This window comes from Dermacentor silvarum, chromosome 1 (genome assembly GCF_013339745.2).
Source record: "Dermacentor silvarum isolate Dsil-2018 chromosome 1, BIME_Dsil_1.4, whole genome shotgun sequence".
NCBI lineage: Eukaryota > Metazoa > Arthropoda > Arachnida > Ixodida > Ixodidae > Dermacentor > Dermacentor silvarum.
In genome coordinates this window covers 95,603,812-95,628,837 of record NC_051154.1, presented here as the reverse complement: position 1 = coordinate 95,628,837, position 25,026 = coordinate 95,603,812, and the positions used below count along the sequence as shown (strand labels likewise).

Below are 25,026 nucleotides of genomic sequence, written 5' to 3'. Positions count from 1 at the left end.
CAAGTTATGCCGATGAACTTCATTACAATTTTATTTACAGATATTACCTTTAATGACACTATGAACATCAAGGTCTAACTTTTGCAAGCATTTCGTTGTTGCTCATTTTGCCTTGAAAAATTCAAAATTTTATTCTCGGTATATGTCACCAACCACCATCTGATTATGAGGCAAGACATCGTGAGGGACTCCGAATTAATTTGGAACACATGGGGATTCTTTAATGTGCCCCAATGGACGGCACTATGGTGCGCTTTACATTTCGCCGCCAACGAAATGCGGACGCCGCCAGCGGATGATCCCGCAAGCTCGTGCTTGGCAGTGCATGCAAAAGCATATGAAAACTGAAGGACGACGAAGTAGAGAGAGAACGCGTGAGAAAACGGCTCGCGCTAGCGCCATCTTTGAGCAGTCGGTTCAATAAACGCTACCGGCGGACGCGCAGTCGCTTCGTTCCTTACATTTATGTGCCGTGAAACCCGGGAGACGACTGGCGTCCTGCAACGACGATGGATCGACTGCGACGCAGCAGAGGCGTACTTCGAGCCGCTGCTACAAGGCTCATCTCGTCCGCTACCGAAGCGCTACAAGCCGAGCATCCTTCGCCATCCGACCTGCAAGTTATTCTGGATGACCTGCAGGACAAGGACTCGGCACTAGCAGCGCTCAACGAGATGATTGCCGACCTCATGGACGATGGTGACGAGTATGAGGCGGAAGCCACCGTCGCTCTGGAGTACCACGACAAGATCCGCAACACCATGAGCCGGGTCCGCTTCATTCTGAATTCTGCTGCAAGAGCCGGAGACAGCGCCACACAGAGCGTTCTGAGCGACACCGCCACCCAAGGCGTCTCCACTCAAGCAAGTTCCCGAGCACCGTTACACCGAGTTGCCCTACCGAAACTACAGGTACCCGTTTTCTCCGGTGAACTTCGCGAGTGGCAGGGCTTCTGGGAACATTTCGAGGCCACGATCCATAACAACCGCGAGCTGTCCGACATCGAGAAATTTTCGTACTTAAGATCATACTTAACCGGAACAGCGAAGCGTGCAATCGAAGGTGTGCGTCTGGCGGAAGCGAACTACGCTGTAGCAGTGAAATTGCTCCAAGAGAGGTTCGGCCGTCATACCGCCCTCGTTGACGACCACATCGACTGTTTACTTGCCATTGCGCCCATTGATCGCTCTTCTCAAGTATCGCAGCTGCGGGAACTCTACGAAGAGGTGCACTTTCGTACAAGCTGCCTCGACAGCCTCGGCGTTCCAGCGTCAGAATACGCGGTCATCCTTCATCGCGTTCTTATGCGATCGCTTCCCGAAGATATCGCTATTCTCTACCGTCAACGCATGAAGGAGACTGAGCCCGATGACGGGGCTACTCCGAGGTCGCGGCAAGAGGAGGTGAGAAAGGTCATGAAGTTCCTGCAGGTGCAAGTCGAGAGCAGAGAAGAGAGCCACGCCTCCCGTTCAAGGTGCCGACCTTGTCTACCACCGCCGGTACCGTCAGCATTAGCCTTGGCCGCAGGATCAGCATCGAACGAGCATCCCTGCTGTGTACTGTGTGATGACCGTGACCACACCATAAAGGACTGCCACGCCACTTTGTCAGCCCACGAGATCAGACCGCCGGCTTGCTGGAAAGAACTGTTGTTTTAAATGTGGCAGAGAGGGCCATGTAGCACGAATGTGCCGCAACGCCGCGTGGATCAAGTGCAAGTTATGCTCGAAACGTCACCTTTCCGTACTTTGCGCCATATGGAACCAAGATCGCAACTACCCGTCTCCGGAGAGCAGGGATCCACTTGTCCACCATGATCCAACGAAAAGTGTCAAGCCGCCAGTGACAAGTGCTCCAGCTAGTAGTGATATGTCTGCACCTGTCTTGATGCAAACGGCCACAGTTTGGGCGTCCGGAAAACACAATTCCGTGTTAGTTCGACTACTGCTTGACACCGGCAGCCAGAGAACCTTTATTCGACGCGACCTGTCCAAAAGGCTCGACCTGCCTTCCCTCGGGACAGAAGACCTCTCTCTCTGGACGTTTGGCACTTCTAAGTGTTCCCGCCCTTACAGCTGTCGAAGTGTCAAGCTCGAACTTCATAGTCGGTTCGACTCACGTAGCGTCACCGTAGATGCGTTGGAGGTACCGGAAGTCTGCACCGTGAAGACTCCAGCCATCGGACCAGATCTCCTCGCACAGTTGCGTGAACGCAAGATGTTTGTCGCAGATGATAATCGACTGGGCGATCGGCCGATACCGACAATCAGTGTCCTTATAGGATCAGATTGCTATTGGCGCATAGTGACCGGAAGAATAGAACGTCTACGCAGCGATCTATGCGCGGTTGAGACGGTCTTCGGTTGGCTAGTGCAAGGCGTCTACCCAGTAAGGCCCGCCAATGCCTTGCCTAATTGGAACTGCAGCGCATCTGCCCTATTCCTTGCGTGTGAGCGGAATGGGCAAGCCGAACCTGACATTGCTGACCCGACGGAGATGTGGCGACTCGATGCAATAGGGATAACCGACCCTCAGGATACCGCTGGAGTTTGTGACCAAACGGCAATGACTCAGTTCACACAGTACGTGCACAAGGAAGCTGGACGTTACGTGGTTCCTCTGATGATAAGGCACCAGGGAAGACTGACTAGCACCAATCGAAGTGTCGCCGAAAACCGGCTCAGACGCCAGCTTCAGCGCTTCGACGGACAACAGGAGCTACTCCAGGAGTATGACCGCACCATCAGTGAGTACTTCAAAGAAGGTCACGCCGAACGTGTCGACACCTCTCGAGAACCCGAAGCGACGGTTTACTACCTTCCGCACCATGCAGTCATCCGTCGGGAAGCTATCACTACGAAGATACGCGTAGTGTTTGACGCCTCTTCCCATGAACGGGGCGAGTCATCGCTCAACGATATCTTGGACCAAGGGGTGAAACTTGGTGCCGAGCTCTTGCAACTGCTTGTACAGTTCAGGATGAACCCAATTATCCTGACAGCGGACATCTGGAAGGCTTTCCTTCAAATTTCAATCCGACCTGAAGACCGCGACGCTCTCCGCTTTCTATGGGTTGACCGACTGCCCGGCGACGAGGGGAAAATACCTTCCATCGTCGAATGGCGAATGACTCGTGTGCCCTTCGGAGCGTCGTCTAGCCCTTTCCTTCTATCTGCTACTTGCAGCATCACTTCGAAATGTGGAAAAGGGCTCAGCCAATAATAGCTACACGCCTAAAGACATCATTCTACGTGGACGACCTCGTCATAGGAGCTTCCACTGAAGAAGAGGCCCTCGAAATCTACCGTGCTGCATTAGCCATCTTAGCAGATGCAAGTATGGAGTTGAGAAAGTGGTGCTCCAACTCCAGCGTTCTTTGCCATCAATTCCTGAAGGACAACACTTCTCTCGACACCATTGGAGAAGCCAAAGCAACAACAAAGCTGCTTGGCTTAGTATGGGACCGCGAAGCTGACGATATCGTGCTTACCACCAAAGCCGTTTCCGAGTATGTCGCTGCGCACTCAGCCACGAAACGCACCATTCTGCAGTCATTCGCAAGAATCTATGATCCTTTAGGTCTTATGGCTCCGTTCATCATTCGAGCGAAATTATTGTTCCAGCAGCTGTGGCGTAGGAACTCACCGTGGGATGAGCCATTACCGGAAGACGTCGAGAAACAGTGGGAAGGCTGGACATCCGAACTACCAACGCTCTCCTCGCTGCGAATTCCACGCTGCGTCATCTGTCACAATCCGCGACAGATTTCACCGTTTGAACTTCACCTGTTCTGCGATGCAAGCCCACTGGCATACGGCGTAGCCGTCTACATGCGCTACGAGATCAGAGGAGGAACAGTTAAGGTTCAGCTGCTCATGAGCAAGTGCAGGGTCGCACCGCTGAAGACTACCTCGCTGCCACGCCTAGAGCTGCTTGCGTGCCTGTTGGCTGCCAGGCTTTGGAACTACCTCCGAGGAATTCCAGAGACATCCAGCTGTCAGGGCGTGTTTTGGAGCGACTCATCGATAGCCCTACACTGGATTGCTGCTGACGCGAGACGTTGGGAGACTTTCGTGAGAAACCGTGTTCTCGAAATCCAACGCTTGACTTCGGGGTATTCTTGGAGGCACTGTGCAGGCACCGACAACCCAGCAGATTTGCTCACGCGTGGAGTAGCAGCCCAGTTATTGACGCGCAAGTTTTGCTGGTGGACCGGTCCTACGTGGTTGTCACAGCCCCATTTGCAATGGCCTGCGAATATTTGTTCTGCTCCTTCACCGGAGGCCCTTTCTAGCGAGACCAGTGAAGAGATATCCGCTTGCCCCACCGCAGTAGTGGTACTCTCGTCGCCCCCACACGAGCCATTGCTTGAGGTTGCAAGCTTTGGACGCCTCTCCCGATTACTGCGAGTAACGGCTTGGATCATGCGGTTTCGTCGGAACGCTTCGCAGAACATGCCATCTTGTACCGGACCACTTACGGCGTCAGAGTTGCACCAGGCGGAGATGTATTGGTTGAGGCATGTCCAACACTCCGCATTCGCAATCGAAGTCAAGGCCTTGGAGGAAGAACAACGAGTTCCCAACACCTCCAGTGTGCTGACGCTACAGCCGTTTCTCGACCGTGACAGACTACTTCGTGTAGGAGGCCGACTGCAGCAGCTTAACGACCGAGAGGAATTGAAGCATCCGATCTTGCTTCCTTCAGATCACCGGTTCACCGACCTCTTGGTTGATGCAACACACGTAAGGCTCCTACATGGAGGAGTTCAGCTCACCCTCCTGGACCTTCGGGAACGCTTTTGGATCCTCAAGGGGCGTCGCACAGTGAAGCGCGTTCTGAAAGCGTGCTTAGCATGCCGCCGACGGCGCCTACTTCCCGAAGCTGCCCCTGTAGCACCCTTGCCAAGGGAAAGAATTAGTGAAGCAACACCGTTTGAAGTGGTGGGAATTGACTTCTGCGGGCCACTCTATTGTCGTGCTGAATTACCATCCACTGTAAAAGTGTACATCGTTGTTTTTTCTTGTGCTGTGACGAGGGCAGTACACCTGGAGCTCACCACAGATATGACAGCGCAAGCATTTTTGCTAGCCTTCAGACGCTTTGCAGCACGACGTGGAATTCCTGCTATCGTGCACTCTGACAACGCGAAAACATTCCGCTGCAGCGCCAAGCATTTGTGCTCCCCTGTCAAAGACAACGTTCAAGACTATGCCAGCTCTCACCGAATCCAATGGCGCTTTATTGCTGAATGTGCGCCGTGGTGGGGAGGCTTCTGGGAGCGTGTAATCCGCACAATTAAGGATGCACTGAAGCGTTGCCTGGGACGGAGCAGCTTGAGCTACAACGAGCTACTCACCGTGCTTGCTGAAGTTGAGGCGGCAGTTAACTGCCGTCCGCTCACCTACTTGGAGGATGACGTCACATCCGCAGAAGTTTTGACGCCCTCACACTTCTTAGTCGGCAAGCGTCTCGTCACTTTGCCAACAGAACAAGAAAACCCCGCTCTTATTGCTGACGCGCCTGACCTTCGACGACGAGCTCGGCATCGGGAACAGCTGCTTCGCAGGCTTTGGAAGCAGTGGAAGAAGGAATACCTTCTTTTCCTGCGCTCTGCTCACCACAGCAAGCCTGTGCCGTCATCGAACTTAAAGCCCGACGATCTTGTCGTCGTCGAGGACATAAACACTCCGCCTATGGCATGGAAGATGGGCCGCGTCGTTAAGGCGTTTCAAGGAAGAGACGGTATTGCGCGGTCCTTCCTGATACTACTATCGAACGGCCAGCAAGTGCGACGTCCCATACAGCGGCTTTACCTCCTGGAGGCGCACACGTGCAGCGCGGCCGCGGGAGTGTGATGAAAACTGAAGACGACGAAGAGGAGAGAACGCGTGAGAAAAAGGCTCGCGCTAGCGCCATCTTTGAGCAGTCGGTTCAATAAACCGCTACCGGCGGACGCGCAGTCGCTTCGTTCCTTACACCACTAAGCAACCACGGCGGGTGTTCAAAAATTATTCAAATAAGGACTGATTGTAAGAAATTCCATTTCTTTCGCATTTTGCGAAGTTGACATTTCCCTGCGACTTGAACGAGCGACACATGGACGAGCGGCACTGCGTCCTCGTATTTTTCACGATGTTAAATTGCCGTTTGCATCCTGCACTGCTCTCTGGTATCAACAAAATACCCAGCATCTTTTCGGCTGAGCACTACATTAAAAATACTTGAAGATACTTCTTGCGCTAGTGCTCCTTGCTTTTAAAGCCATGACTGACCGTAGGCCTAGCAATGCCAGAGCGGCTGACGCCGAGGAGAACGATGGAGAGTCTAGTGCTGCTAGTTGCGGAAGGTGGCATTCGCTGGCTAGCTTAATAATGAGACTAGGGTCACTATGGCACCCAACAAGCCCATCAGCGTAAGAAGCGGCTCTGCGGTTAATGAAATAAGCACATGTATAGGGTTTCCCTACTATTTTATTAATTTTGCGCGATGAACCTCTAACTGGATTAGATTGGGTTGGATTTATTTTTGCCAATGTGGCCTGACAAAGTGCTAGATGCGGGAACAGGACACAACAGCAATTTCCGGGAGATTTTTCTGTCAACCGTACAACCGGAAGAAATGGTCCAAATCTGAGGAGTCTCCCGGGTAATCCGGTACACTTGGCAGGTATGGGTAATGCAGGTAAGATCTTGCCTTGGCTAGGCACCTTCACATGGTGTCATTTCCTGCTGCAGCTTGTTATAAATTTCGTTGTTTTACTTTTCTCCAGAATACGTGAAACATGATATAATCTTTGCAAATGACTGGCGACGACCAACCCTGTCAGTGTCAAGAGGCACTAGTCTGCATGTGTCACAAAGTTAAGTAAATTTTTTTGTGTTACCGTGTAGCGATGTATAAGAAAAGTACAGTATAGTACATGGCTACCAATATAAATAGAGGCACTGTGAATGGTTAGGGGGCAACAACAGAGCTAGAACCACAACAAAAACAATATAGCCTATATGTACCTTTAGGGCAATGAGCCATCCCTAGTAAATAAAGCTTGATCATCAACATGTTTATGACAAAGCAACAGAAGACAAAAGAGAATAATGTGCACCGAGCTGTCAAGCATTATAAAAAAGGAAATCTGGTCTACTTATTGCTAACCAGCAGAAAAAAAAAAAAAAGGAAAGCTGGGGCATCTGGCCATTCCCACTTGGTCAAGTCGATACTCAGGACGTTTACTTAAAAGTCGGGACTGTCCCGCAAAATTTGGGATGGCTGGCAACCCTAGGAAGGGTGTGCATGCGTGTGCAAGCTTGTGCTCATGGGAAAGTCGTGGTCACAAATGACTGCCCAATGGCTGTCATCTATGGGCTGCTGCCACCTGATGTCAGCTGGCAGGCATTGTGAAAAATGGTGAGTAGGAAACCTGCCTAATAATCCTTTGTGCCCACTGTAAGGTCATCACTGATGCTGCATAGGGTAAAAAAAAGAAACATTACAGGACCCTCAATAGCCACAGCACAAATCTAGTGATCTATTATGCGAGATTGTAGGTTCCCCGCTGCATACAGTGGAGTAATATTTGCTTGCATGTTCACAGTACCATATTCTACATATTGGGATTGTTTCCTTACTGAGTTCAAAAAGCATTTTCAGTGCCCCTTTAAAAGATATTGGCAAGAACATTACCTATTTAACTTTAATTCCACTTTCACAATTCACAATGCAGCATTCATCACAATATTATAATATTTGTGCCCCCGCATGAATAAGCTGCGACAAGTCCACTCTTCCTTTTTCCTGTCTCGCATGCTTCTCAAGTTTTGAAAATTTTAATCTTGTTTGTACAGCTACAAAGAAGCAAAACAATTGCGTCAATTACTTTATAGCAAGGACTGCATCAAGACAAAGTCAACGAAAATTTAGTGTCTGTTCATTACTCTCAGGTCCCCTGAGCCACAGAAAGGATTTGGCCTTTTTTATGACCTATGCTTTTCAAAAGCTTACCGTTTGTTTGCATGCACGAGTGTGACTATTTCTTCACACAAGATAATAACAAAGGCCCTGAGTCACAGTTAAATATTTTGTGGCATTGATACTAATGGCTCAAAAGAAGCCATATTTGCTTACTTCAACAGCAATGGATGATGAGTCATGAAAGACGGTGGACATGACATGACTTAACTCTGGCGTCAAGACTGAACTTGAATTGACTTTGCCATGACCTTTCAAATTGAGGCTTTAAAGGATGAGTTAATGCAGCCAATTTATGCTATATATTTAAAGTGACCTAGATTTTTTTATCTCAAGTTCTCCAGAGACAATAACAATATTCAGCTTCGAACAAGTGATTTGTCTGTGCTAGCACAAAGCTGAACAATTTATGCAATCAACTTGAAGGTTGTGGGTTGCCAGTCTCAGCTGTGACCCTCAAGGATTATGTTGGGACACACAGGATGACTGAGGTTTAATCAGCAGCGCATAGCCAATGCTTCTTGAAGGCGTTCAAACCACCACTGCATATCATACCTGGTAGTTTGTCTAGCAGCCAATTCAAGTGCCGAACACAGTGAAAATGTGTTCGCTGGGAAGCAAGGTAACAATTCCAAACAATGCACTTAGTTTACACAAAAGTGACGCACACCTCTCAGCAGAGGACTTTATATTACCTGTGCCCAGGTCTTTGTGAGCCGAAAAAGTGGAGCACTCTGCAGGGCCGAAACGATGGCGCAAGCACAATGCAGGTTGCCCAACTGCTGCAGCTGCTGAGCCAGCCGCACAAAATAGCCCAGCAGCTCCGCCCGTCGCCCAACTGACCGCTCGCACAGCACTGACTGCACCACCCACAAGCTCACCTGCAAACCAAACATAAGAGGCATCTTCCCTTCACAGGTTCAATCATAAAACCCTTCAATGAAGCGACAGTTTCATTGTATCTGGCTCTCTCTAGGAAGGACATGCCCTAAAGACCGGTGTACCACATGCCCAAGTCATACACAACCAAGCAGCATGTTATTTTTATTGTTCTCTCTAAGATACACCAATAAGTGTGCTCTATTTTCCTGCTAAAGGTGTGTTAGAAGAGCCTATCTTCAAAGACGCACTTCTGTGTTTTGAATGATTATAAAGGGGTGAAACATAAACATAGGGAACAGCTAAAAGGGGTGCTATTGGCCCCTTCAAAAGCAGCACCAATGTGTAAAGAAATTAATCAGAGGAACATGGAGTGTACTAATAGTAGCTGTTTTGCGTGAAAACCACATTCATGGGTCGCTGATGCCATCCTTGAGCATTTGCAAAGAAAGAGATATTTCAGTGGCAGAGCTTGCAGCCACAGGTATGACAACCCTTGCCAAACTGGTGAGGCCCAGCACCAATTGCTCCAAAGGCAGAACATTTTCCCTAATAAGCACCTGTGCCATTATTTGCACTTATGCTTAAGCGATGTATGTGATGAACATTCTATGTGAACAAATAGATATTTGTTGAAAAAAAAATTTTAAATAAAAGGCCGATTCTCTTCATTGCTAAGCCAACTCCTAAATAGGTGCATCTAATATAAACTAGATATAGCTCATGAATATAAGTCCTCAGTGTCTAACTGCACCACTGCTGACAGAAGAAAGTCTGTATAGTAATAAAAAAAATGGTCATGTGAACAAAGAAAGAAAGGTATTTTCTTCTTAAGCACAGCACCGAGTAAACAAAGACAATAAAAAAAATTACAGTTAGAGGAACAACCGTCAAGGAGGAGCACACAGCACATTTCATAGAGCACTTTGGACAACATCTCTGGAACAAAGGTTGAAGGTAGACAAATGTATGCCAACCCACCCAGATTTCAGCTCCTTCAGCAACAGCCAACAAGCTTACAAGAATCACTGCAATAGAGCTATGAATAGCAAGGAGGCTGCTTCAGTAACTCACACAGATGAAAACAAAGCTGCAAAATGGTACTTGGTATTATTTCTACCCACAGATGCTGCTTTAGTAATACAGTTAAACCTGCTTATAATGAACTTCCATATAACGAATTCCTGGATATAACGAAGTTTTTCTATTCCCCGCCGTTACTCCATAGAAGCACATGCATTTGAGACCTCTACGTAACGAAGTGGCAGCGGGAGACCCCCTCGAAATAACGAATTTTCCCCACCGACAACCTAGAGATTTCGCCCCAAATTTTGTCATTTTTACGCGAGCAGCAACCGGAAGCACCTTCTCCGCCGCGACGTAATGCGAAGCGGCGGCATCACGCTTGGCGCGCTCGAATTCACGGCAACTGCGAGGCGAGAGCGAGCGCACGTGTGCGTGCGTGCGAGTGTGCGCGAGTGGGGCCTTCATCCCTCGACCCGGCGATCTTGCCACCGCGGGCGTGACCTTTCCCCCTCCCTTCATTTAAACCTGATCCCGCCACTTGCTGCAGCTGGCCTAGCCCGCCAAGCCAGCACTCTCTTTTTTCAGTTGATGTTGCCGAAGGAAAAAAAAACTTTTTTTTTCAACGCGCTGGCAGCGCCACTCTTTGATTACTGCGCAAGTCTCTGCACTTCACTTTACTAACCTGACACTAGGTGACACTATACAACGCTACGACGCCATCTTGTCGCTCGCTCTTCGTTTTCGACGCCTCGTGCTTGTGCGAAACGACATGCATCCGCGCATCCAGTACCTGGTGACATTCCAAGGATGAGAGCTTCGACGAAAACGGAAAATGGGTGCGCGTTACAATCAAGGGCACATTAGAATCGAGTAAATACGGTAAGCGTTTCTTTTTCGAATTTTCGTGCCGAACCTGCATATAACGAAATCCTCTTTATAACGAAGTTTTTCGGGAATTTGACAATTTCGTTATATCCAGCTTTAACTGTAGTATTGTTACAAATAAAAAAATATATATGATAAGAGTAATAATAAACAGTGCAAAGCATACAAGCACAAAATGAAGTAGGCTGCCCAATTAGACTTCTCTGTGTGCTTGTATGCCTTGCACTGCTTCCTTTCTTTTTTTTTTTTTTTTTTGTTGTTCGAAAAGCACCAACTTGCCGAGCGTTTCATCCTAATGTTGTGTTGCAATGTAAACGGTGACATTTACGTGACAACAAAATGTTCCTAAATAAAATTGTGCTGCCAAACTATGTATATAAAGATACACCAAAAAAGTGTTACGCTTGCTGTACCACTGACCAATAAGCTGTATCTACAATATGTAAATGTTAAAAAGAAAACCCATAACCTTCAAAAGTGCAGCAAAGTGCTCTAGTTGAAGTGCTTCCATTTCAAGCAGCGCACAAACCTTAACCAGTTTATTAAAGCTTTCTTTGCCTACCCCCTGACCTTTTGAGTGGCTGCTGGGTTGGCCACTATCCCACTGGATGCTCTGGCTTATATAGCATTGAATTTTGACCAACGAAGTAGTGCCAATGAGTGCATCTCTGTTCTGCATATTAAAACAACAAACAACAACACAAAACGTGTACATATAATGTCGACTGATAGGCATCTCTAAAAGAACACCAACCTCTTAATATAGCACATGATATTCAATAGCTTTTTTATTTTCTTAAATTTCTTTTACTTGGGCTACCCCATTCTTGGGCTACTATGACACAAGGTGTATATAATGCTTAAATGTATTTAGATATGTGTCATACTTCTCTGTGCCCATACACCTCTCATCAACATTCTTCCCTTGACAAGCACCACAGATCGCCTTTGTCCTTGTGACATTGCTGCGACGTCTCACACTATGCATCAACCTGATTTGGTGTTGGCATTTCAGCACAGCTTGTGAATGGTGTTGTAGTGCACAAACGAGTCCAGAGTCAAGTAGATAAAAGATTAAAAGTGCTTTGCATTAAAAAGAACAGGAGGTAGGTCTGCAAGCATCCCATCTCTGGCTCCCAATACAAAAGATTACCTACCTGGAAAAGAGCCCACATTTAGATATTATAAACGGAAATTGTGGGTTTTAACATCCTGAAGCTGCACAGTGGGCTATGAGATTGCATGGGATTAAAGTCGTGACCTGTGTAGTGCATAAACATAAACATTGCATGGGATTGCATGTTACACATGATGAAAATCAAGACACTCGTATGCATTGCATTTACTTGTGAAGCGTTTAACAACTTCACAAAAACATTTCTTCACACAGATTTCAACATGTGCATTGAATCTCCATAATTTTTTATTACCAATCAATGTCCAATTATCTTTTCTGCAGCAAGTCCTATCCTGAACAGCTGATGGCAAAAAAATTATGTTTGGCCCCTACTATTCAGTGCTAATATGCAATACTTGCATGGTTAAATCGGCCAGTCAGAGCCACAACATTAGGGGCTAGTTGAACCTTTTCTCGCCTGTTCCAGCCACAGCCAGCCAGCTCCTGTATGGAGAAAAAAGAGGAAGGATTATTCCAATGTCCCCCCCATTTTAACATATTCTACAACTTCCATTTTAGAAATATAGTTATTGCTCCCAATGTTCAACTTGAATGGAATAGAATAAAGTCAACCATCAATTTATCGAAGTCGTATATGCAAATTGTTGTATACCTTTCAGCAGAAGTTCCCAAGTGTTTCAAATTATGCCACTACAGCAGCTACAAGGTGCACAATCAGAAGGTAATGAAGTTCATTGGATTGTAACTCATAACACTAAATTAAGACAGACTGGTAGATTACTTTTAGTACTATACCTGCATTTGTTCATCGTAAGGTTCATAACACAGGATAACGACACCCAGCGCCGTGGTGTCGTTATCCTTCCTATTGTCAGTGTCTTGTGTTGCGCTGTTACGAACCTTACAATGAATCCTAACCAACTGGCCCAACTTGCCGTCTTGACGCTGCATTTGTTCACTGAATAAAAAGTGGCTTATTAGCAAAATGCAGGAACTCCCATTTTACAATTTCATGTTCCAAAGTGAATCATCGATGATATCTGTGCAACATCTCATATTTTGCAATATTTCCTGCACCTTATTCAGCCTTTTTTGTGTAGAAAAACTCTTTAGAAGTTTCCAGGTTGAGCTTTTGTTCACTTACATGAGTGCACTGTGTGTGTGTTCCACTCTCCCTAAGTCGCCAAGCTGCATTCTGGAAGTGTAACCTGCCATCTAGCTTAACCGAACAGTTTCTCTCGTACCCCTTCAAAATAACAGTGACCCAAAAGCCTGACTTTTAGAGTAAAAACAATTGCCCGCAGCTTAAAGGGACACGAAAGAGAAACACTAAATCAGTTTAGACAAAGTATTCTTTAAAAACTCTTATCTTCATCATTTCCACAGTGAAAGTTTGATTACTATAAGATAAAATAAAAGCAACAGTTTAATTTTTTCAATTTCGTGCCCTAACCCCCGCTCCAGTATGTCCCCCGCCCCCCCCCCCCCCCTAGTGTGACATCACCAATTTCAAAATATATTTTCGTGTTTGGGTCGTTGTGGCTCGGTAAACGTTCTTGAAACTTGCTAAAGGCTGTCTTTGGCTCTTTTATAATACGAAGTCGTCCATCTGTGCTGCTAAAAACAAACTATGCCAGAGCAAATGCCATCAAAATCCATGATGTCACGATGAGCTGGTGCGGGAACTTCTCCTCAAGGTAGCGTCGCCACCAGTCTTGCGTCTCTGCATCTTTTCTGGCTTACCAAGCCTCTTCTCATGGTAGGAGTGGGTTTTTTTGTATTGTAGAAAGGTAATTTACTAAAACAGCTCAAGTTACTTTTTTTTTTTTTCTCTTTAGTGTCCCTTTAATGTTGTGTGTTGTGTTTAGTGTTGCATGTGAAATCATTAAAGTTTTCCTAAAGCCTGTCATAATCTGTAATTGAAAGAGACACCATAAATCTTTGTGAAAATGTATCAAACATACAAACCTAATGGCTAATGAAAGTAATGAATGGGCATACATCTGGGTACACTTCTTGGGGGAAAAAAAAAAGTGTTACAGTAAGTCGACTATAAATGCAGTGAAATAATGTGCAAGGCTGTAGTGGAATGACAAGAGCTCGTCAGTTCAAGCCTAGTTATTATTTTTACTCAATAACAGTGCTTAGGAACCATTACAAACATTAGTACCTAAAATGACTGCATGCCAACTTTGCAGCAAAAAAGATTTCCCAACAGCAACAAAGAGGCTAGAAAAACTCATTTTTGCAGGTTGCATGTGCATCAGTGGCTTGTCACCTTCTAAAAAAAATTTTATTGCTGAGAAATTTGTTTTCCAAAATAGAAAAAGAAGAAAGAAAATACAATTGTGAGGATATGTTTGTTTTATATAGAACTAAAATATCACCGAGGCAATTCCTGCTAGTGTTATTCTAATGCAACTCTCTCAAATTATTGCAACATCGTCACTTTTTTTCTACATTTAAAAAGTACTCCAACTTACCTGTGGGTGAACTTTCAAGAACACTTGCACATCTAGGAGCGTTAACTGGTTCTGAAATGTTGACACATCAATGAATGTGTTTTGAATGGAAATCTATTAGCATGCGAAAAAAAAAACAACAATATTACAGCAGTTTCAAAAAAAATTATTAAAGATGGAATGCAATACAAGCTAACCTGAGATCCTTATTTCACAAGTTAAGACTGTAAATGCAAAAATGGATCTGTTCACTAATCAGCATGTAAGCTAAATATTATCATCATCATCAGCCTATATTTATGTCCACTGCAGGACGAAGGCCTCTCCCTGTGATCTCCAATTAACCCTGTCTTGCGCTAGCTGATTCCAACTTGCGCCTGCAAATTTCCCAACTTCATCACCCCACCTAGTTTTTATCCGTCCTCGACTGCGCTTCCCTTCTCTTGGTATCCATTCTGTAACTCTAATGGTCCACCAGTTATCCATTCTACACATTACATGGCCAGCCCAGCTCCATTTTTTCCTCTTAATGTCAATTAGAATATCGGCTAACCCCGTTTGCTCTCTGATCCACACCACTCTCTTCCATAGTGAGATTTTGATGTAAACCATTACACAACTTTGTTTCTCAGCAAGCAGTAAACACACCTGAACACAACCTTGCTTCAATTTTTTTTTTCCCCCTTCATAACCATGGTGATCATCACAATTTTGACATAAGAGCATGCAGTCAGAATGAACTTGGTCTCCTGACTATAATTTGTTTGCAGTGGAATGCAATAAGAAACTGTCTATCAAAAGAAATCAATTTCCTTTTTGAGAGTTTTTTTTTTTTTTTAAGAAAATAAATAGTCTGCCAACAGCCTCTACTTCAACGATGCCGTCAAAAGTGTGCATAAGTGTTTTTCATAGCTGGAATCGGCAGAGTCATTTAATTAACTCCATGTGTTGTGCCTTTTGCTAATAATAACTACATGCAGCAATGGCTTAGAGGCTATGGCATTGCACTGCTAAGCATGAGGTCGTGGGTTCAATTGTCGGTCGTGGCGGCCTCATTTCGATGGGGAGCAAAATGCAAAAATGCTCGTGTACTTAGATTTAGGTGCATGTTAAAGAACACCAGATGGCCAAAATTAATTGAGTCTCCCACTATGGCGTGCTTCATAATCATCTTGTGATTTTGGAACATAGGACCCCAGAATTTAATTTTTAATTTAGTAATAAGTATACACTATTCCATAATCATATGACACTGGTGAGGAAGCTGCGAGGTGTGCTTTGGCACTTGAGACTGTGCTCGAGACTGAACTGATGATCGACAAGGAGGGACACCCATGGATTCACACAAATGCATACTTCCCTGGCTCATACTAGCTGAACCTTACAATTCATGGCCAAATTGTGAAATGGAGTACAGGTGTGCCAGGCAAGCTTGGGTATGCGCATACTGACTGGCAAGTATGCAGTAGTACATTTGTGCTTATCACTAGTTCTGGCAAATGCCAGGACATGTGCCAGGAATGCAACATGGACTACCCTTCTATTACAACAAGGGTGCTACCACTGGCAATACTTTCCCATACAAAACTTCATATGCAGTCCAACAATGTGATCTCCTTTCGTAAAGGTCATTAGAAGTATGCCACACACATAGCGAGAATAAAGGTATTCCACATTTAGAGTAAGCCATGGTTTGCACTGTTAGTTGAATTTACCAAAGTAATTATAAAAAAAAATATTCATGGAAATCAATGAAACTGAGTTAAAATAATTATGAGTGTCAGCATACCCTGTCATTGCAATCACATAATTTGTATCTTGTATCTGAGATGATTTTACGCACCTTCAATATAAAACGTACAAGAATCTCATCATGGTAACCAGCCATCATAAGTGTCATCAATTTAAGCACACCGCGCAGTAATACCTTTGGGAAACATTCACTCATACATAAGGGCAAAGAGGAAGTGAAACTGGTAACTCACAGCCAGCTCATCAGTATCCAGCTTGAGCACATCCAAGGTGCTGCTCTCACAGCTGGGGGTGGACTGCTCCGAACGCAAGCTCCACACTGAACCATCACAAGGCCAGCGTTCTGCCTGCAAAGATAAAGTTAGAAGCACCATTATTTTTGCACGGCATGCCGTCAGCATTTTTGCACTATTTTGCTGAAAATATGTCAGCCACTCGGTGCAAAGGCACTTATATCTGATACAGAACATTTATTAAAACAATTTTCGACATATGCCTTGCCACTTATCGACCTAATTTACTAAGCAATTAAGCCTTAAGTGCGAAGCTCGAAGAAATTATACTGTGTTCGTAGGCGACTACATAAAAACAGCGTTATAACAAACCCAAAGTAGTACTTATCTGATGACACGCCTTTAAAGCAAGGATGCTCATTTTTCTTTCCGCCTGCTTTTGCAGCAGCGTAAACGCCAGAAATTAGGAGGTCATTAGCTTCTTCTTTTCATATTTTCTCTACTATGCACTTGAACGAGTGAAATGTTAAATGCACGGTCTGTATGTCTCAAAAAACGTTTACTCGCCTCGGCGTTGTGCGAGCTGTCAGCCTGGACTCCGCGCACATCTGCGGGAACCATAGCGCTGTATTTCATTCAGATCGTAATTTCCCACTTCGTGATCATGTGGTAAATGAGTGACATCATTCAAATCATGGGCACTAGAGTCCTAAATCGACTTCTTTAAGATCTGCTGATTAGATATGGGCGGAAACACGGCACGGACGTGACGCCGGTCGTGCATGGTTACTTCTACCATTTGACAGATCCTATCAAACACAGACTGCGCATATTAAGATTGAGTGGCGGTTTCTCATGCCATATATATTGTGCCAAACACAACGCGCAAGTCTTGGGCTTGAAATAATGCTGACCAACACGAATCCGTAGTGCTACACGCATTTAGTCGACCTATCGAACTGCCAGACTCCGACCCACTCAACTGCTCGGACTACCAACATCCACCAACACCACAAACCACGACTCCGCCGCTGTTGACGGACGCTGAGTGGATTGGGTATCGGCTAGTACCGGCATAACAAGGGCCAATGTGGCTACAGGCAGCTTCAAATTCATGAAAACAAATCTCGAAGGACTCGGCGCGGTAGCCCAGCTCCCAGCTACCACGGCTCTCTCTGGGTAACAAAAGCTAGTCTCAAAGGCCATGCTTTTGCTGAGTGCACGCACTAGAAGCAGTAGCAAAGCTAGAAACGCGTCATACGCGCCATCTTTTGTACATTATTTATTAAATTAATATTAATAACACCTCGAAGGAGATGCTTCTGGGATACTTCCCGTTGTGTACCCCCTGCTCGGATTTAATAGGTGGTGTCCAAAACACGACGTCTATGACGTGTTCAGGCTCCCAAAAACACTTCCGCCGCGATTCAACCAGCACTTCAAGTTAGAGAGTTTCAAGTCTAGAGGGCGCTACCCTATGGGGCGAGTTAGGGAACAGCGCTTGCATGTAGGCTCCCTAGGGCGAGTTACTATAGTATTATAGGAGGCAATGATGCTCCCTACTACCTTTTGTAGCATATACAGTAACTCTAGGGCGTGGATGAAGTATATTCTAGGCACTGCATGTGTGACGCTCCTACCTGGGGCGCTCCTAAAATGTCGTTACCAGAGTCCCAGAGTCCTGTTACCCAAATCATTTATGTTTTCTTTTGAGTTGCCTCTACATTTTCCCTTAAAATGTTAATGTGGCTAAAAGCTAACTGCATCATTGTTGACACGGACGTGCACGGCTTTTATTCATACTTTCCATTTATTTCGGAAAATCCTGACAATAGGAAAACAAGCGCATTAGAAGCACCAACGGTGGCTAACCTCATCCATATTCCCCCCCCCCCCCCCCCCCCCCTCAACATGTTATTTTAATTTCCAGTGTGAACACCATGCACAGACACATTAAATTTCAATGTGTACACAGGACAAAGTTTCTTATATTTTTAAAGAGAAAGAGGTAGCCAACTAACAAATTATTTCTAATGATATGGATAGCCTATGTCTAGAGAATGAATATGTTGCTGCGTGTTCAACTCGCTACAAATTGCCTTGCGCGCTTTTTTGACAGTGAAAAAGAACTGCAGACTTCAGTGACCCCTTCTGCAGAGTCTTTGATCAATGGTGTGTGAAATGCACGTGATTGATATGTGTCTCATCATTGCTTCTCTTTCCAATAGTTAATGCTAGCGACTCATGAAAAAAAAAAAAAACTTTTAATAATTTACAACATTTATTGGGGATGGAAGCATCGCAACGTGCATGCACAGGTCATAAATATACATAATTAACTTAGTAACTGAAGTAACGCCAAGCCAGATTCACTCGAAATCAGAATCGATAGCAGTCATGCGCAGCAGAGCTTTTACTAGGACTCCGTATATAAAAAAAAAAAAAAAGAGGCTGCAGTTTCGCCGCAAAGTCGAAGTAGTATTAGTGATAGCGACTATTACACAAAGGTAGATTCTTCCCGTATAAATCCGTGTAAGAGCTGCACCCCCAACTTGAAAGCAAATGTTGTTTAAAAATCCAACCGAGAAGCAATCGCGTTCACCGCTGATTCTGATCCCACTATAAAAAAAAGTCGATTACAACTTAAGAAGACCGGAGAGGCGCCGAACCCTTATTACTGAAGCGCAGCAGCCGATTGCCACCGCGACTAAAGAAATAGTCCCGCTGACTTGACTCGGCCCAGCTCGAAGCGCGGGCTGCCATGTCCTCTGTCAGTGGGGTCACCGGCCCTCTGGTTTATGACGTCAGTCTAGAGTGCCCGCCCATTGGTGGATGCTCGTATGCATCCACCTTTGAGGGCAAATGTCGCTGCCTTCTAAAGTTGTACACGACTATAGATGGCGAGAAAATGCGATTGCGGAGTTTTACGGTGGATTTCATACTCGTAGTTGGAAAAATTAGATAAAATGGCCCGGTCCCATGTAAGGCTTGTCAAAATTGCGGCAAAATAACAAACATCGTGCAATTACACCCACCATCATCATTATCAGCCTATATTTTATGTCCACTGCAGGACGAAGGCCTCTCCCTGCGATCTCCAATTACCCCTGTCTTGCGCTAGCGTATTCCGACTTGCGTCTGCAAATTTCCTAACTTCATCATCCCATCTGGTTTTCTGCCGACCTCGACTGCGCTTCCCTTCTCTTGGTATCCATTCTGTAACCCTAATGGTCCACCGGTTATCCATCCTACGCATTACATGGCCTGCCCAGCTCAATGTCAACTAGAATATCGGCTATCCCCGTTTGTTCTCTGATCCACACCGCTCTCTTCCTGTCTCTTAATGTTAGTCCTAAGATTTTTCGTTCCATCGCTCTTTGTGCGGTCCTTAACTTGTTCTCGAGCTTCTTTGTTAACCTCCAAGTTTCTGCCCCATATATTAGCACCGGTAGAATGCAATGATTGTACACCGACCATGTAAGCCTGTAAATATCTTGCTGGATGACCACAAGCGGTTGCTATCTCAACGCTGGCATTATGAAGAACGCTGGCAGCAGGGACGAATGGTTCGTACAGCCATGCGATTCACCGCGACTTCGAAAATTAGATTCATCATCATCATCTGCATATTTTTATGTCCACTACAGGACGGCCTCTGTCAGCGATTTGCAATTACGCCTGTCGCTTAACTTAGGCTATGCGATCTGCAACACTTTGGGCGCGGGAAAACAGCCCAAGAAGGAAGACAGCGTGCATGAAGTTAGCAGCCATCCCTGCTCGCCATTGCACCCCCCAACAATTACCAACAATTGGATAGGGCACGCGGGCCGTGTAAGCGTCGACCGCACACAGTCATTCACAGCTGCAGCAGGGCTAGATGAGAATACGCGTGCTCTCCTCCCCATGCTTGCATTTGTGCACGTGACCTCCTACTAACCCGAACATTGACCGCGTGGGAAGATAATGTCGATCAAGCTGCCATCCTTTTCGACTCAGTGTTACGCGGTTTTTCTCGCACCCACAGTGTATGCGTCAGTCACTCATATGACTTTTGGACTTTATAAAGGAATATCACGGCGACGACGACAACGAAAATTTGCCTGGAGAATCGATACAATTGCTGTCGCAATAACAGGAGAGATAGAAAACAGGCGTCAAGCTCGCTTCTACCGCGGCTGCGGACGTTGCAATGTGCACCGGCTACAAACACAGCATGAGAACCAACGACAAAACCAACAGTGGGCACCTCACTTATCGGTACTTAGCCAGAACCCGTCTGACGCTGAAAAGGAAGCGTATTTTCCACCGTATAAGCACCAGCGGAAACATAACACTAGGCGGACGGGGAGACAGCGCACGCGAAGGGACCAGCCATCTTGGATGGCCCAAGCTTAAACTCGGCGCAGATTAACTCCAAAATAAAGCGAAAAGTAGGAGTTGAGGACCTCTGTGGTCTAGCTGTTAGGCAAAAGAAGACTATACGCCGCTATCAAGAAGGTTCCTCAGCTCACGTGTTTCCTTCAGTGAGTGACATGTACCGCCAGAGGTTCTATGAAGTACTTGACACAGTGCTGTCTTCGTTAAACAACACATATCCACCTGATATGTGGCAGCATAAGTCCTACATTGAGCAGCTTGCCATAGGGAAGTTCTACGGTGATAGCGTTCTACGGTGATGGCTTTGAACCAGGACGCCTGATTTTAGACAGAGATATGCTGATTGACATTTTAAGCCAGCAAAAGTCGGCATCATTGCACACATTCGAGGACGTCGTGCACATGTTTACGGGGGGCAGGGGCGAACACCTGCGAAACCTTTTGCCGGAAATGGCCAAGCTAAAAAAAAATTGCGGTGGCCATACCGGTCTCGTCGACCACATCCGCAAGGTCCTTGCCTTCGGCGACTGAAAATGTACTTGCGGTCGAAGACTGGACAAGCCCGTTTGAACCATCTGGCAATTTTGCACGCCCACAAAGAACTCTCCCGCAAAAACAATTTGAATAAGATTGCCGACGACTTCATTTTCAGATCAAGTACCCGAACAAACTTTTTTCTATGATGGTGAAATCATTGCATCAGACAAGGAATTGATGCCTTTAATAGAACAGAGAAAGGCACCAACTTACAAGTCAAAGCAAAGCACCTCTCTTAGAAAACAACGCAAAAAGTTATACAAAAGAACGAAAATGGGGTACATAACAGCGCAAGCAGAGTACCCCATTTCTTACCCCATTTGGGTAAGAAAAGACGCGTGGTTGCACTATTTGTAAAACTCCATAGTCTATCTGTGCATTTTCCTTATTAATTTTTATTCGTCATAAGCTGCATTTGCCGCTCATTAACACAATCCACGCTGTTCCTATATTTGCTATCGAGTCCTTTCGCGCTTTTGAGATATCGCTGTCTTTATTTATTTGGGCACCTGACGATTTTTACTCTATAATCCTTCATTTTGCCTCCGGAAAATAAACGAAACCAGTGGCATAAGGCATGCTTTGACAAGTAATGAAACTATTGCGTTATGGAATCGCATTATATTTATGCTAATAATTCATCATAAGTTGTGTTCAGAAATTAGTATATATCGTTTAATTTTTATATATGTTATGTTTTATCTTCTCAATAACTGACCTTTCGTCAGGAAAAGATTTCTTGATTGTATTTTTTATATTAAAACATTTACAAGGCGTTACATGTTTTTTTTCATTAATGTGTATTTGTGCGACGTAATGCGCAAAAACAAATATAACTCCCTAACGTGTTTAACTGAATCCGCTTGTCGCATGGCCCATCCTAGAGATGCCACTCTCTTGGTGGTACGAGGAAACTCGGGCTGTAAAACTGAATTGTCTCCTACTCTTAGGTCTTGCAAATACTCATATAAGCTCGTCACTTCAGTGAACAATCTTTCAAGGTCACACGAAGTTTCCAGTGTAATTTTTATTATATATATATATATACTATAACTCCACGACACACATTATATATATATATATATATATATATATATATATATATATATATATATGCATACATGGGTAGGGTTTGGAAAGCTGGTCACGCCCCAGCCCCCCCCCCCCAGAAAAATTAAAACTTTCCGCCTATGGAAGCAACAGTAAAGTGTAGTGTAATTGTCATAGGACGTACTTGTGGATACACTGCAGAAAAGTATGTAGCACGGTGGGCACACAGCGTTTTGTGATTAGGGTAGCCATCTGGCCAGTTTGTCCTTCATGGTGCCAGCTGCAAGATCGACCCTCCACATTGGCATGCAATTTGCTGAATTTCGAGTTCTCCCTTAATCAAAACATTGCATTGCCACTGAATTTCGTTTCATTTGTATTTTTGCACGCATTTCACACACAAAAAAAAAAAAACGCCCCAATCCCCAGTGCCACTTATTATTTTTTTTTAATGGCAACCATATTCATGAAGCAAGTGAAGAGAAATGCGAAACCATGTTTTGCATATTAGCCATTCTCACTCTATGTTGCCACAGCATCTCAAATACCAATTTCTATGCTCTCAACTAGGAAAATTATATTCCTCAGCACGTAATGCACATTTAACAGATTATTCAAAAGTTAAGTGGTTCTAGCTGTCCTTTGTGGCAATCATATCACTGCTTATGTTGTTTTTCTTTCGCCACATTCGAAGATAAATGTTCTACCTGCCTAGTGGGCCAAGTTCTTTTGATTTTACATTAGGATGTTTAATGCTGCATATTACCAGCAGCCATTCCTCCCTCCAGTTCAGCTCGGCTCCATATGTGGTCTTACTTGAAGCAGCAGCGAACTCCATTCATAAGCAGTCACATGATAGGCTTAAGAGAAGACTGTTTGAAAAGCACAGCACAAAAGAAAAGCTGCCGAGCCAAAAGCTCTGAATTTTTCTACTCATAATTGACTGCAGCTTTAACATAATTCTGAAGTGGTCCTACAAGGCGTGCATGTCACAGTTTGGACAAGGGCAGCCGATACGTTACTGGTTCTTTAAAAATATAGGGTTTTACGTGCCAAAACCACAATATGATTCTGAGGCACACTGCAGTGGCACACTCTGGATTAATTTTGACCACTTGGGGTTCGTTAACGTGCACCCAATGCACGGTACACGAGCGTTTTTGCATTTCGCTCCCATTGAAATGAGCCGCCGTGGCCGGGATTTGATCCCATGCCCTTGGGCTTAGCAGTGCAACGCCAAAGCCATTATACCACCACGGCGAGTCCATTATTGGTTCTTCATTCTTGTATTCGTTACTCCCTGGGCACCAAAAACACTGTTTGTAGTGGCACCTATTCGATGGTGTTACCAGGACTCAGTGAGGGAAGCTAATCCTATAGTAGGTATATGCATTGCTTCTCACATGGTCAGTTTTATGTGCAGCTGATGCTCAACCAGTGATCTGGCCATGTATTAAATGTCACAGTAAGTTTCGATGCCAAACACAGGGCCATTTGGAGTTGCAAAACCAGCTGCTTTCCGGAAACAATTTCATACTCATTTGTAACAGTGGCACAAGTTTTGCAGAAGTTCCAAATATTTAAATGGTGCCACCACTGTTCCCATGATGCAGATTCTCCAACTAGGCCAAAAAAATGTAATGCACAGCAAGACGCACAGGGTCAAGAAAACCTGGCCAACAATGCACACCTTAAGGTGTGTCACTTTTCCGAGCAAGAAAACTGCTTGAAGTCACAAGCCGGCCACCTATAATGCTTACGGCACTAAACGTAGATGTTGTTTGTAAATTAACATCTACGTGCAGCTTACAGATAAGGTGCACTTATTAAGTAGCAATTGTGATGGTGCAATTGGTATGTGCATTAGAAGAAGAAGAAGAACGTAAACTTTATTATCAAATCAATCAAATTTGAGTCCGGCGTATTTTTAGTGGGTGTGGGCACCCGCCGCGGATGCGGTTCCGAGACCTTGTCTCGAAGCGGCTTCCTCGGCTCGCTGGACGGCCCAGAGTTGTACTGTGAGGTTCGAGCTGAGCAGTGCGGTCTTCCAACGCGAGTGGAGGCTGGCGGTGGAAGAGAGAGAGGTGTCGGCAGTGCCCGAATTGTTTGTTATGTCCTGACATTCCCATAACATGTGATTAAGTGTGGCAACCTCACCACAGGATGTGCATCTGTTTGTAGTGTACATGTCTGGATACATGGCGTGCATGAGTCTGGGGTTTATGTAAGAATCAGTTTGTAATTGCCTGAAGTGTACTGCTTGCACCTGTCTAACCTAGCATGAGGGAATGGGTATACACATCTCTGCAACTGGTAGTGTGTCATGATGTCGTGGAACCTGGTCAAACGATCCTCCCACGCCCAGACATTTGCAGTACCCTGCGGGGGCTCTTCCTCCGATGATGCTCGGTGAGTGAGGCCTCGAGCAACGCGGTGAGCCCTTCATTGGGGGTGCTCAGTCCAGTGTGTGCCGGGATCCATAGCAAATGCCTTCGGTTATCAACGTCGGCCTCTCCCTGGTGTATGGGACGTCGCTTGAGTACGTGATACGCCTCTTGCGATATGCGCCCATTTGCAAAATTGCGAATTGCCGCTTACAAATTGCAGATCACGTATGTAGCCTTGGTTTGTGTGAGGTCCAGTGCTATGGCTGCTTCCTCTGCCGCTTCGGCATTAGAGATTTTTTTTTTTTGCCTTAACTGTGAGTGTGCATAGCTCT

The 25,026-nt window shown here is 45.4% G+C and overlaps 1 protein-coding gene across 2 annotated transcripts; it reads right to left on the bottom strand.

Moving 5' to 3' along the window:
• Positions 1 to 8,637: 8,637 nt before the first annotated feature.
• Positions 8,638 to 17,400, bottom strand: LOC119432917 (ras-specific guanine nucleotide-releasing factor RalGPS1). 2 transcript variants are annotated; one of them, XM_049671277.1, is made up of 5 exons: positions 17,327 to 17,396; positions 16,344 to 16,457; positions 14,380 to 14,430; positions 12,296 to 12,379; positions 8,638 to 8,849 (listed from the first exon to the last, which is right to left on the bottom strand). In XM_049671277.1, the coding sequence occupies exons 1-5, from the start codon at positions 17,342 to 17,344 to the stop codon at positions 8,655 to 8,657; spliced, it is 462 nt and encodes a 153-aa protein (XP_049527234.1). In that variant the 5' UTR covers positions 17,345 to 17,396; the 3' UTR covers positions 8,638 to 8,654. The 2 variants fall into 2 exon arrangements, with proteins under 2 accessions (XP_049527234.1, XP_049527231.1); XM_049671274.1 differs by having other exon boundaries at positions 8,640 to 8,849; positions 16,344 to 16,453; positions 16,907 to 17,400.
• Positions 17,401 to 25,026: the final 7,626 nt, after the last annotated feature.